Source organism: Diceros bicornis, chromosome 6 (assembly GCF_020826845.1).
Source record: "Diceros bicornis minor isolate mBicDic1 chromosome 6, mDicBic1.mat.cur, whole genome shotgun sequence".
In the NCBI taxonomy this organism is placed as follows: domain Eukaryota; kingdom Metazoa; phylum Chordata; class Mammalia; order Perissodactyla; family Rhinocerotidae; genus Diceros; species Diceros bicornis.
In genome coordinates this window covers 19,416,116-19,430,762 of record NC_080745.1, presented here as the reverse complement: position 1 = coordinate 19,430,762, position 14,647 = coordinate 19,416,116, and the positions used below count along the sequence as shown (strand labels likewise).

The window sequence follows — 14,647 nt, the reverse complement described above, 5'->3', positions numbered from 1 at the left end:
AATTTAAAAGGCAATTCTGAACATTATGGGAAATGAAGAGGGTCAGTATTAGTAAATACAATATTGAAGAAATAAAGTTGGGGCTTCTGGCTACCAGATATCAAAACTTATTTTGATGTTACAGTGATTAAGAAGATTGTATTGTTATTAGCACAGAGATGGAACAATAGGCCAGATAGAATAGAGTTCATAAATAGATCCACACGTTGGTAACTTGATTTATGACGCAAGTGGCAGTGCAGTGCGGCGGGGAAAGGATTTTCTCATTATAAATGGTGCTAGGTCAATTGGATGGCTATATGAGGGGAAAAATGAATCTTGTTTCCCTCCCTACTATCATACACCAAAAAATCAATACCAAACAGGTTGTGGCTCTCAGGTGAAAGGTAAAATACAAATTTTCTAGAAAATAATGTAGGGGAACCTTTTCTTGACAAAAAACACCAGCCATGAAGGAAACGATTGATAAATTGTACTACAATTAAGAACGTCTGTCATCAGGGTTACCATTAAGAGACTGAAAAGATAAGACACAGACTAGGGAGTGGAATACTTGGAAAAATATAAACAATTCTGACAAAGCAGGAAGAAAAAAGATTGACAACCTAATAGAAAAAAAAATGGGTAAAAGACTTGAAGAAATACTTCACAGCAGTGGATATTCAAATATCCAAAAGCATATGAAAAGGTGCTTCATCTCAGTAGGTATCAGAGAAATGCAGATTAAAACTGTGATAAGGTACTACTACACACCCACCCGAAGAGCTAAAATTAAAAAGACTAATAATACCCGGTATTGGTAAGATGGAAAGCAAGTGAAACTCATACCTTGCTGATGAGAGTATAAATTTAAACCACCACTCTGGAAACCTCTTTGGCAGTATCTACTACAGCTAAATATTTATAAATCCACGACTATTTCCAGTCCTGGTTTATACCCAATGGAAATATATTCATGTATTCACCAAAAGATATGTACGAGAATGTTCAACACAGAATTATTTGTAATAACTCCAAACAGGAAACAACCTAAATGTTCAACTGTTGAATGGGTAAATACATTGTGATCTAGTCATACCATGGAATAATAAAAGCAGGGAAAATGAATTAATTACTACTACATGACGAATCTTAGAAACCTAATGTCAGCTAGAGAAGCTAGAAAAAAAGAGAACATAGTCTATATTTCCAAAATCAAAAAAGGCAAAACTAATTAACGGTAACATAATAATGGTTACCTTTGGTAAGGGCATGAAGGCAGCCTCTGGGTCATAGGGACTGTCCTCTTTTTAGCTCTGGGTGCTGATTACATGGATTTGTTTACTTAGTAAAATTTTATCGAGCTGTATACTCATGGTTTATATATTTTTCTGAATTTGTTATTCATTAAAAACGTGGCCCATCCAAGTCATAATTTTACTGAAAAAAAATCTAAATGACTTCATTATATTTTGAATCCTGGAACACAGTGTGCAAATTTTTCAAGTTTTTTCCTCCTAATCTTAATAATAAACAACATGTGCAGTGGAGAATTATTTATAGGGTAGAGTAGTTTTTGGTTTTTATTTTTCTCTAGTTTATTATTTAAAAAAATTTAACAGCAAGGTAATAGATTGTAGGCATATATTACGTATTTTAATTACTTTTCTTGTGTATGCCTTGATATTAAAAAATTTATGTTCACGATGGATGTTTTATTGTTGTGATGTAATTATCTAGAATACATGTATGCGAAAAACCAGGCATGCTGTTTGAACAACTGAAATTAAATAACATCTTTGATGTTATAAGCATCTCGAGGTGCATTTTATATTCTCTTATCTTGATGTTAACACATTCTGTTAGTTGGCACTTACCATAAGAAATAGGCTGTTGAGCAATTCCAAATTAAATGTGGACTAAAAATTTGAAACAAAAGAGAAAAAGGATGATGTATCTTGGATATACATAGAGATGGCTTAGGAGAGTGGGTCTTTGAAATTGGAGACCCAATTTCGAGGTCAAGCTCCATCTTTTAGTGGTTATCGGACATTTTTTTGTTGTTAAAAATTCTTAACACTTTTATATGTCATTTGTTTCCTCATATGTAAAATTCAGACAATAAGATTACATGTAAAGTGTTGAGCTCAAAGCCTGGGACATAGTAACTTCTTAGTATGTGACCTACAGATTTAATAATAATGAAATTCTTCACCTTAAACAGTAAAATGAGGTTAAACATGTTGGAAGAAACAACTAAACTTTTTTTTAAGGTTTTGGAATAGTTCATGTATATGTGCCCTAAATTTATTAATTAAAATAGGAATACAAAAATAGTGATATTATGTGAATGTTTCACCTTTCATATGATGATATGATATAATTTAGAATTAATTACTTTTGTATTGCATTCTTAACTTATGTCCTCTCTGCTAAATCAATTTGGTGTTTAAATGACTATTTTGTTTTCCTTAATGGGAAGTTTGTTTTTATTTGGAAAATGAGGTTGCTCTTCTTTTGGTCTTAATATGATAAAATATTTAATGTAGTTTCCTAAAGATGTTAAAATATTTATTTTCTCTAAATTAATGGAATCAATATATTTTTAAAAAATACCACATACTTGGATAATAAATTATTGCAATAAATATTCATTTGTCTTCTATGCTTTATGGATTTGGTAATTGTTTAAACTATAAAGTTGGTCAGGTTATTGTGAACTTTATAATTCCCTTCCTTGATTAGCTCCATATAAATCATTCTCTTCACTATAGGCATTTAATTAAATGATTCTTTTTAACATTAATAAGAGATGTGTCATGAAATCACTCTGCATTGCTTATGCATAATTACAACTTTATTGCACTTTAGTCAGTTTTTAAATTCTGTGGACCATTTGTCTTGTCTTTCGTGTTTAGTTGATAATTCACCCCCAGGACATGCTGTTGCTAAGCTTTCGTTGGGTATTTGGATAATGAATCTGTTATATTATTGCTACTAATTCTTGCTACTTAAGAAACTGTTTCTCTTTTGTAATATAGATCATTAAAGAGCTGCTATTACTAATACTAGTAACTACAACTTGATTACAAGTTCTCTTTCTTTTAGGAAAATCCCGCAATCCTTTATCTTTGCACTGGTGTGTGTGTGTGTGTGTGTGTATGTGTGTGTGAATATTTAATGTTTAGAAGTAAAAGTGATGGGATAATATGTCTTTGCTAATAATTGAAATCACTAAAAGGATGGTGTATCCTATTTTCCTGATAAATATGAAAAGGAAATCATTTCACGTTTCCTTGAATTATTTTTCTTGGATAAATATAAGAATTTGTCTTTTTGGAGGTAGAAAAGTGAATGATAACTACACTCTACTGGACTTGACTAAATTGCTTCCTTTTACCCCAGGATCTAAAGAAACAGATTCATCACTCAAATATGTTAATGTTTAAAACGAGGACTTGAACTTTATACAACAGCTAAATATCTTAAAAACTTATGGTGAAAACCAAGCCTCTCCATTCAGTAAAGTGTTCTTTCTATAATAACCACTGTGCGTTTTTAAATTCAAATGTTGCGGGTAGGCTTAGAACAGATTTTTCTGAGGACTAAATAAATTAATACAGTGGCCAAAATGCTCTGTTATAAGTAGCCTGTTGAACCTAGTGAATTTCACCAGAGCTTCAAAACAATTCCACCTGTACATTTAGGTTGATATTTTTATCTCACTATATAGCATTTTAACAGTAATAGCTCTGTATGTTTCATTTCATGCACATTTCCTTCTTGAGGCTTGCTTACTAGGGGATGGAGATTTTTAGCTATGGCCCAAGATTTCCACCTAAATAGCATTAGCTTCTTACCTGATTAATGAATTTTCTAAGGAAAAAAAATTACTGAAAAAACTTAAATGTGTGAAGAGTCTGAAGCAACCTCAGTTCTCACAGGAAACCAGTCACATCTGCTATAGAAGGGAGGTGGGATATGGAAACTCACCTTTGAGACTGGGCATGTCCCTCAGTGTTGACATTTTTTCATTCTGATTGATTTGCTAGGAATCTTAGGGCATTGTAGAAGGCAATCTTTGTTGACATATGGCTTTTTTATTTGTTCTGTTTTACACTTTGGATAAAATTATATTCACTTATTTTTTAAAGAGTCACATGATTATGAGACTAACGTACATTCCTTAATAAGTACAATTTTAAAAATAATTTGATTCTGATGTAATTTCAGAATTATTTGGCAAGGCATGCCTTTTGTTATATTGTGGAATTTTATATAATGCTAGAAAGATTGGTATAAGAGAAATTTTACTTTTATTTCATGAGAGATTTATAGTTAGAGGCTGTATTTCTAAATTGACTTGTTTCATTAAACAGATTCTTATAGTTCGAGGAGAATAGTGGTTCCTAAATCAGGAGGCCTATTAGGTTTGAGAATTAGGTAAATGTTCAAGTTTGCTTTTGAATATATTGGATTATTGTTATTTTATGTACCTCGTGCATTTCCAGCCTAATATCTTTTGAAGTTCTGATTACTAAATTAATTGAGATTTTTTGTTACTTTGTTTGAGGAGATTAAATGTTGTTAATTAAGACTTTGAATACTGTTTCTTATCCTTTAGAACTGGGAATAGATGTTGGTGCAGGGACCACATTTCAATTTGTTTAAATGACAATAATTGAAACGTTGCTAGCTATTTATTTGTTTGCTTGTTATTTATTTTGGCTTTTTCTTTCCACAGCAAGTTGATGTGGAAAAATGGGTATGTGTTTCCATGTATTTACAAAGAAATTGTGATCTAAATGAGTGCATGTTTGCTGTTGCCTCTAATCTTTTTGTTTTGCTTCCTAGTGTTGCTTGTACTGTTAGTAGTATTCAAAATAACTGCTATGTTGTAATGAACAAATATTTTACCAGCCTCTAGTTAGAACCTTATAAGTTTCTGGTTTTGCTTCATCTGAAATGGGGTATATTGAAATACTCTCTATCCCTAGAACCATGTAGTTTCTGTATAATTGGCTTTGTAATTATGATATGTTTCTGGTCAACGGGAAAACTTTTTTGATTAATATTGTATATCATTTACCCCAAAATCTTGACTGTTTAATCTTAAAATCCTACTGCCTAGCTCTTATATTTTTCCATGTACTATAGACAAAGGCTATTGTAAGTATTCATTCAATCTTAAAAAATGAAGGTGAATGACAATATCGTGAGGAAAGATATAGTTGCAGGATTCTGGAGGCTAAGTGTGGAGACCACCAGTATGACAAATTGTGTGATGTGGCCAAGTTGTGTTTCTGCTGTTGGTCTCAGTGTCCTCATGTGTTAAGAAAGAGAGAGTGAGAGAGAGAAACAGAGAGAGAAAGAGAGAGAAGATTCTTCCAATTCTGAATACCGCATAATTCTGAAATTCAAGTTGCAACCACACTGATGTCCCCAATCCACTTTTTTCCCCAAGCGTGCAAAACAGTGAGGCTTTCTTTGTTGTAGTTTTTTGTTTTTATTTGCTCTGTGACTTAAAATGATGAATCACTTGAGATTGGCTTACCTGATGGCTTCATTTCACCTTCGTTGTTTTTCCTGATTCTGGGATGCACTTCTCTTGCTGTGGTATTTCGAGAACTTTGCTATCTTTTCAGTAGCCTTTCAGTAGTGTTTCCCACACAACTGGATGTACACCTGGATTTTTGTGATTCTTGGCTCACTTTCAGCCCTTTAAATTTAAAAAAAGTTTCATTTTTTAAATTCACCATTTCCATGATGATGACACTCATATATTGATTTTTGAGAACTGCTATTTCTATGTTATATTTCTGGGAATAATTTCAGTTCATCATCTATTTCTTCATAATTAAGCTATTACTAACTTTGTTCAAGTATTTTTTTTTTTTCAAATTTTATATCTTCTTCTCTGCCTATAGTTAAAATTCTGATCCAGGCTACACATGGCTCTTGTCTTGGAAATGGAAGCCTATTTCTTTCTAAAAACATGTATGTCACCTTTTTGTGTCACCTTCCCTCCCCAATATCAGCCATCCTAAAACAAGTCTCTGTCTCTTTTCTCATCTTTGTAACCCTTCACTTCCATTCCCCTATTTCTGTGCCATATCCAGATCAGTATTTCTTGAATCAACTACTCAAACCACTTTAATTCTTTTGGAAGTAGAATATGGAAACGAATACCCCCCTTTTTACCATTGTCTGTAAGTATGCCCATTTGTGCCTCTGTGCATTTGGTTACTTTTGATTTGCCTCACTATGTGGTTTTTCTCTCATTTTCATAATAATTTCTCATTTTAAAATTTATTCTTAAGTTTATTTGTAAATCTTTACAGTAGAGATTGCTTTTTAGTTCTGAGAAAGTGATAGAAATAACATTGAGCTGAAAATCATGTGGTTTAGCTTTGCAAGTGAGTAGCTTTATCACCTTATGTAGGCTATTTGTGGGCACTGACATCCTGTCTATAGGATTAGAATCTAGACTAGTTCTTTCTTGTTCTAAAATATTACTATTGTAATAATGATAAGACATATTTATGCTGAAATATATATTCATTTAGATATTCTAAAATGAAAATATCTTGCTGGATTTGTTTTAGAAAACTGATAATCATTATATGTATATGTCTCAGTAAATTTTAGATTTGAGCTATTTCTTTATTTGAAGACTCACATAGGTCAAATCTTGTGCATTTGTCATAGGAAGTTTGAAATTCTACTATAACAGGTACCTTGAAGTATAACAGAAAACGTAACCCCCTACCCCTGCTCTGTGGGGTTCGTTCTCCTCTGTCCCTTTGGTCAAATTAGGATGGGTCCCAGGATTTTCTCATATTCAGACAGTGAAACACCCCCCAGTCATTTTAAGTCACACAAGTCTCATTAAAATGGCCAATCCTGTGTAATAGGAGGACGCTGAAGTTAATTCAAGTTCACTTTGTCTCCGACAGCTCAGGCCTGTCCAGGCAGGGGGCCTGGAGGGAAGGTGTGGGAAGCGGCTTCTCACTTTACCTTGCCAGCTTCCTTCCACCCCTGCTCATTGCCTGGAGCTTCTGCCCCTCTCAGGGCGCAGTGGGAATGAGGGAGAAGAGGAAACTGAGCAGGAAAAGTCTTCTTTGATGGTAGTCTCCATCATTGGGCTTGTCAGGAGTTTAAAGCTGACTTTCTCCGTCGGCCCATTGGAGGTTTTTTAGGGGGAGCTTCCGTCACCAGAAATCTCTGACCTGAGGTTCTCTTGCTGCAGCCAAATGCATGTCCTCTAGCTGGTCAGTGGTGATCACGCCCTCATCCTGGTCTCTGGGCAGCACTGAACACAGTCCCAGGCTGGCTCTCTCTAGTGTTGCCCCCATGTGCCTGTCGGCAGTGCAGTCTCTTCCCAGTTGCAGTCCTGGACTCTGCTGTCACAGTCCACTTCAGCCAGTCTCTTGCCTCTCAATCTTTAGGCGTAGTCAGACCTCAGACTGTTGTGTCCCAGCTCCCAGGGACTCAGATATCCCTGAAGCCGCCCTCGCTAGGCTGGAGGTGAGGGCAGGCTTGGGGTGGGTGGGCAGCAGGACTCCAAGCCGACCAGCGCCTCTCTCTGAGAAACCATCTCTGCTCTTCAATCTCTTCTGACAGCTGAAGCTGGGGGTCAGTGAAGGACCGCAAGCGGATTTTCAGCCGCCCCTTTGGTATCCCTGTTGGAGTGGTTTTACAATGTGGTTTGCAATATGGTGGTATTTGCCATCACTTTGTTTTGAGACAGGTGTGCTATTTTGACACCTTGTTATATTTGCTTGTTTACGGAGTGCATTTAACAACCCCAGATTAAGACTTTGAGGAGCCTTATAGAAATTAAATATATAAGGAAATTAAAATGGCTTCTTTATAAATTTCCTGCTGGCATAATTCTGGATAACTTCATCAAAGGTCGATCAGTCAATCTCAATAAATCTCTCTCTCTCCCACTCTTTGCCTGCCCCCCTCCACCTGCTTCCCAGTGTGTCTTTGAGCACCTTTGAGCGTTAGTGTTTAATCGGGAGTCCATTGAGTAATCAAATGCTACTCTTCATTCTTCGAGAGAGAACATTTGTGAGTCCTGGACTAAAAAGTGATTAATTGTTATTTCCATCTACTCTGCCTCCAGCCCTTTAGCACCTCTCACCTGTAGCAGGGTTTCTAACGTGGAGACCTGGGGTTGCGGGTCACGGGTGGAGTTGGGGACAATAAAGGGATGGAAAAAGATTGTGATATTGTTGTATATGAAGCTTTGTCTGTAGACCGAATGATGTCTCGTACCTATACTTACTTTAAAAAAAAAAAATACATTGATGCTGTTGTAATTGTTAAAATACAAAATCCTTTCAAATATTCCTAACTCAATACTAGTTTTAAAAAATAATGCATTTTCATGTGCTCCTACTATTATGTGAGGGTCTGAAATGCTTTCATGTTATCAAGGTTCATTCATGTTTGAAATGGTTTGTAAATAATATATAGAACCTTGTATATCCTGATATAGATGATTTTTTTATATGTAGGTCGTGATCTGAATATAGGGCAGGCTTTACATGCCCTCAGGTCACTATTATCCATATGTCCTCTGTAGAGATCAATTTCTTGTTCTTGATTTAGAGAAATTCTCTCTTGAGACAAGCTGGGAAAAGAGGAAAGCTCTAGATAGCTCTTCTACTTCATATTTTAGGCATTCATGTAGCTCCGTGATTTATAAACATGTGTCAGAGAGATAAAATGTGAGGATTTATATGAGCTTATCAGAATCATTTATTTTCCTTCATCCTTATAAAGAAGAACTAGATAATTATATATACATATATATGTCAAATTCATTACACTCAAAAGAAAAGACAGTCCATTTAAACACTGTCTGTACAGAGTTGTTGATAGGTTGAAAACAAAACCATTGCTACACATCTTCCCAAAAATCATAGTAAATTCTTTTGAAAAATACCAGCATGCACATATAACCAGATGCCAGTGATGGTCATTAATATGAGTCATACAAGAGCACTGCCATGGGCTATATCATTCTATGTATAATTGCTGTTTCAGGGGCTGGAAGCCAAGTCCCTTTGAGATGCTTTCTGGCCTACAGTCGACATGTCTGTCAATCGGTAGTGCAGTCGGTTATTTTCTCGGGGGGAACCCAGAAAGTTAAAGGATTTACGTAGATATTTTCATCATTTTCACAAATATATATCCACATGTGCTATTAGATAGTATATATTGATATATGTTTGAAAGTTGGAATTGTTGATCTTAAATTTCTCTTGTCTCCTAAAATTTGTTGGGAGTGTCATTAATTTAAAATAGCCACCAACAAACCCAAGCCTTTGGTGGTGAAATAACTTGTCCTTTTCTCAACATAATGAAGTTTGCCAGATATATCCTCATTCACAAAGGAAAGGTTACCAGTTGGAGGATTATGAAGAATCCTAGTATCTTGATACATGGAGAGAAAACGTGACAAAAGAGGCTTAAATTCGATGGATATTTTGTGTGTAGAGTAGGACATTTCACCTCCTTAGTGGAAACTTCGTGTTAGAAAGACACTTGAGCCAAAATTTTGCTTTAGTCTCTCGGATTGTCCTATTTGATAATTCTTTGTAATCACAAGCCCCCAAATTTTTATTTTGTTGCTTTTTGCTAACTCCTTATGTGTATAATTTTTAAGAAGATATTTTAGTAAAGGTTCTTTTAACACTTTTAAGACAGGTCCATGTGTAGAAGTATTAATTTTTTTAATCACTTGTCATTTCATGAAACTGAAATAATAGTTAAAAAATAATTCACGGTTGAACTGAAAGGCGTAATTTTGGTAGAGGAACTTTTTTACATCATCTGCATTACTGTTTCTTTGTGCCAGTAGCAGATTGAATATAATTACGCGTTCTCTTGATGTCCAGTGTTTGATTAGAATTTTCAGAATAAAGTATTGCTATTTGATTTGTTTTTCTACTTATAATCATTTGCATATGCTAAGAAAATCCCTTAGGTCTTTCAGATCAAATAGATCAAGTGACATATGCTTATAAACCGAAGACTATTCTGCCTCTGTTTGTCATCCATTAGACTCCAAGGGCCGTCTGTGTTGGAATTAAAACATAAGGATTTGCTATTTCTCTTCCTGGTTTTCATGTTAATGCAGCGTAACAGGGGGATATGCTCACAACTCTTGCTCAGATTTGAAGCTTCATATGACCTGTCAATTCTAAAATAGTTAAACTAAACATGGGGTGTTGAGTTACTGCCATTTGTAGTTTTACCCTAAAGAACTAAAATTCCCTCCTTTGCATTTCTGTATAAATTGATCATCATCCAAAAATTTCTTCTAAGACAGAAAACAGTGTTAGAATCCATGCTGGTGCCTTGGCTCTGATTGTCTTTGTAGACATCTGTTTCTGTGTCTTGTCTAATGAAATTTTAGCTCTTATCTAGTGAAATTTTCATGAAGGAAATAAATGAAATAATTCCTTTATTAAACTTGTTGCAAACATAAAAGTGATATTCTTTACACCTAAATTGAGGCTATTTTCTTCAATATTTATCTTTATGCATGAGTTTCTTGTCATCAACTTTTAAAGGGTTTTTATTGTTATTCTTTTTCTGTTGCTTTTTATCCTACCTTAGCAGTGTTTACATTGAGATTAAAATAATATATTTATCCTTTTTGTTTTAATGTATTTTGCTTTCTTCTTTGACCTTGCATCATCCCTTTTGAATACCTCATCATGTTATAACTTTGGTACTATCTAGCACTTAAGCCAAATTGACCAATCGATGATTTGTACAAAAAGTTAATGTCAATAATGCCACAAATAATCTTTTATGTTCTTGATTATCTTTTGAAAATAATGTGTGTCTGTTACGTCTGCTATTCATTCTCATTCTACAGATGGATGTTTTAGGCTTTGCTAATTTGCAGTATTCATTCTATTTTGTCATTTGTACAGATTACTCTCCTTTGTGACTTATTCTTCCTGCAGTGGTGCGCAACTTAGAAGTTATGAAAAGCAGAGTTCAGAAACTCTACTGACCATTCTTTTTTCTATTTACTACAATTTTAAAGTAGTTCAACCTAGATAGCCACAAAATCAGGCTGAGAATGTTTCTGAAATAAACATCTCCAAAACCTGGATGAATTTTTAAAAAATCTCATGAAGAAAGTATTTGTTATAAACCATGTTCTGTAGCAAAAATTTGAATTTTTGTTTTTCTTTGAATTAAGCCCTGAAATGATTTTTCCTAATTCTTCATTTGGTGATATCTACATCTCTAGTGATCACATGTAGGCACATGATTGATCAGTTTCAACATGGAAAATAAATCTCCTGATGTCATTTACCATGGCTGTCAGTTACAGAAATGTAACTGAACAGCCTTTATTGTCTAAGCCGAGAATGAAATGGCCCTTTACAACTTTTCCTTAAAATTATAATATTAAAAATGAAACAAATCAGTCACAATAGAATTTCAATTTAGTAATATATATTACTATGTATGTATGTTTCAGAGAAACAACTGTGGTATTTACAAATATCTATTTTAGAAAACTTTCCCTTGCCGTTTTCTTTAAAACTAATGTGGATATGTATATCTTTTCTAGGTAGGACTTACATGCTCATGACAGCTAAATTAAGCCCTAAATTTGGAAATGTAATGTCATTTTTCCTTTTTGGCTCTTTTTTATCTGTGTACCTCTCCTAGGAATAGGAAGTCAAAGAAACCTTATGGGTCTAAAGAAAAATGAAGGAATATATGTACATGTTATGTTTTGTAGAAACAAAAAAGCTATTATAAATCATGAGAAGAAGTTGTGTCATTTTAAGAGACAAGAAAGAAAAATTTTTGTGCTTTTTCTTTGAAATTCATATCTCACCATATGTAGTGTCTAGAAAATTGCTTATTGTGATTTTGCATGAAATATGAGCAGCTCATCACAGCATATTAGTTTACAATCTATCTTACCTGTTTCTAATCCACTATTTTCACTATAATTAGTTGTGTTGCTGTTTATATCACTGCATTTTTATGCTAAAGATGAAATGAAAAAATTTTTAAGCATTTTCAGAGTATAATTTTAAGATTATACCTTTGTTTTTTGGGGGGCTTAGATGTGTTATAAGTTGAATCACGCTTTAGACTGGCATGTTTTCACAGAAAAAGGAAGAACTAATGTATAAACATTTTAGAAAAGTTTTGCTTGCTTTGGCTTTTCTCTAGCATGTAGTTGATATTTAGTTTTGTTGTGACAACACAGTGAATGTGTTTTTTTATGTTTATTTTTCACATAACTCCATTTAGAAAAACAGAGTCTTTATAAATAAAATAAATTTTAAAATAAGTCTTTGAAATAATATATATTTAATATTTTCTCTTTTTTCCTTATGCCCCTACAGAAATTCATGATGAAGGTAAGACATTGGATCATCTGCTATGTATGTAATACTATGTACGTTTTAAGTTCAGTTACACATTTATTTAATTTTTGGATTCATGGCACTTTTCTTCACATTTTAACTGTTTTTTTTTTTTTTTTTTGGTGAGGAAGATTGGCCCTGAGCTAACATCTGTGCCAGTCTTCCTCTATTTTGTATATGGGATGCCACCACAGCATGGTTTGATGAGTAGTGTGTAGGTCCACACCTGGGATCCAAACCTGCGAAACCTGGGCTGCTGAAGCGGAGCACACGAACTTAACCGTGATGCCAGTGGGCCAGCCCCACATTTTAAATTTTTTAAAATTTAAATCAAATTTTAGAACTTTTAAGTAAATAAATCACATGTTTAGATTTGACAACTTAACAAACAATGTTTGACATCTTTGGGTCATATTGTAACATACTAAATTTTATTTAGCCGCTTGGGAATTTCTCCCATTAAAACAATTTTTTTAATAACTCTCCATTTAGAATTTCCACTGTGGTGATTATATTGGCTATTTTGTGTTTAAGCACTCTTGAATCAATACAATAGGTAATTCACACACTGGGAAATTAGAAGAGGCACCAAGAAGCTACTATTGAATTGCTTACTCCAGGAGAAGTGAAAACAATTCAACTCCTTTTCATTTCTCAACCAAATTAGAAAAATGGAAAGGTTTTAAAAGAAGACAAACTAAAAGAGATGAGTGAAAATAAATGGTCATGTCATTGAAGGAAATATGTAGGGGAAGTAGAGGAAGAGCAAAATGTCATTATTTTGAGTCATACAGTAGAAAGTTTTTGTTTGTTTTTTTTTTTTTTTGTGAGGAAGACTAGCCCTGAGGTAACATCCGTTGACAATCCTCCTCTTTTTACTGAGGAAGATTGGCCCTGAACTAACATCCGTGCCCATCTTCCTCTACTTTATGTATGGGACGCCGCCACACCATGGCTTGACAAGCAGTTCATGGGTCCACACCTGGGATCCAAACCTGTGAACCCCGGGCCGCCAAAGCAGAGCGTGCGAACTTAACTGCTATGCCACCAGGCAGGCCCCCTGTTTCATTTTTATATACCTACCACATTTCTCGTATTCATAAAATTTAATTTTTATCATAAAAATCAAGAAACTCTGTGTAGAGAAATTTATTGTATTTAGTTAATGGAGGCTTAATATAATTCAAAATTTCAAAGGAATATAATTTCAAAACACATAAACTCTGAAAAGTGTTAAATCGAATTTCTGGATGTAGATTAAAAAGGTTGCTTAGAAGAAAAGGAAGCAAAGTATTCATGTCAGTCCCTGAGTTACTTAGCTAAGTCTATCATTCATATTTTACAAAACTCTGAACCAGGAGCGTTGTGGGTTACCGACAACGGATCTATTCATTAACATTAAGAATTTGACAGTTTGGACAGAATGACAGAGCAGAGCACTTCTTTGAAGTCATCTATCAACAAGGTGACAAAACATTTTCCAAAATTTCATATAACTGCAGCTATTATTTTTTAGTGGAAAATATTATTATTACGTTGGGAAGAGAGGACATTAATTGCTAAATTAGACATATCCTGAAACAAGGGTTTTCATTGGGAAAATGTTAGAAACGGCAGCAAAAAATGAATATTTCCTCTCCTGGAAAATAAATAATTAATAAAATTAGTTTTGAAAAAGTCAGTTTTTCTTGCTAAATCTGCATTTTCTGTACTCATTTTATCATCTCACCTCATCCCAATCCCTTATCCAATGCCATGTCTACTTCTCATTGAGAAGGGTGAATGGAATAGTTGCCTACAACATTTATCTTAAGCTCTTTCATGAGAGCAGATTCATATAAAAATCAATGCAAATAGAAAGATGCTGTAGAAACTGTTTAAACCAGGTGGTACACCTACACTAATTTAATTAGGCTCTGATTTCTTTTAACTGCAAGGCCAGAAACCCAGTGGCTTATTTTGATACCTGCATTGGATGACCTGGAAAGGTTAGAATTTGACTAAGGCATATCCGTGAAATTATAGTAATTTAAGTCACTTAGAAGGAAAAGGATGTTGAATTTTATTCAACTTTCACATTTCAGTCATGATTAGCTTTGGATTTCATACCTGGACAGGCATTGTTTAACTTCCTAGAACCAGACAGATGCTTCCCTGTCACACAAGCCCATTTCTGCTTGTTGGCCCTAAACAGTGATTAGTTAGTACTGTCATCGGCCTGCTCTGTTCCCTCAGAAGACTTT

At 34.2% G+C, this 14,647-nt stretch overlaps 1 protein-coding gene across 1 annotated transcript in view; it reads left to right on the top strand.

The window, feature by feature from the left end:
* Positions 1-14,647, top strand: part of RYR2 (ryanodine receptor 2) — a 683,573-nt gene that overhangs the window by 253,567 nt on the left and 415,359 nt on the right. Inside the window, exon 4 of the mRNA XM_058542954.1 lies at positions 12,384-12,398. Coding sequence (XP_058398937.1) covers positions 12,384-12,398 — 15 coding nt within the window. The remainder of the gene's footprint in view (positions 1-12,383; positions 12,399-14,647) is intronic.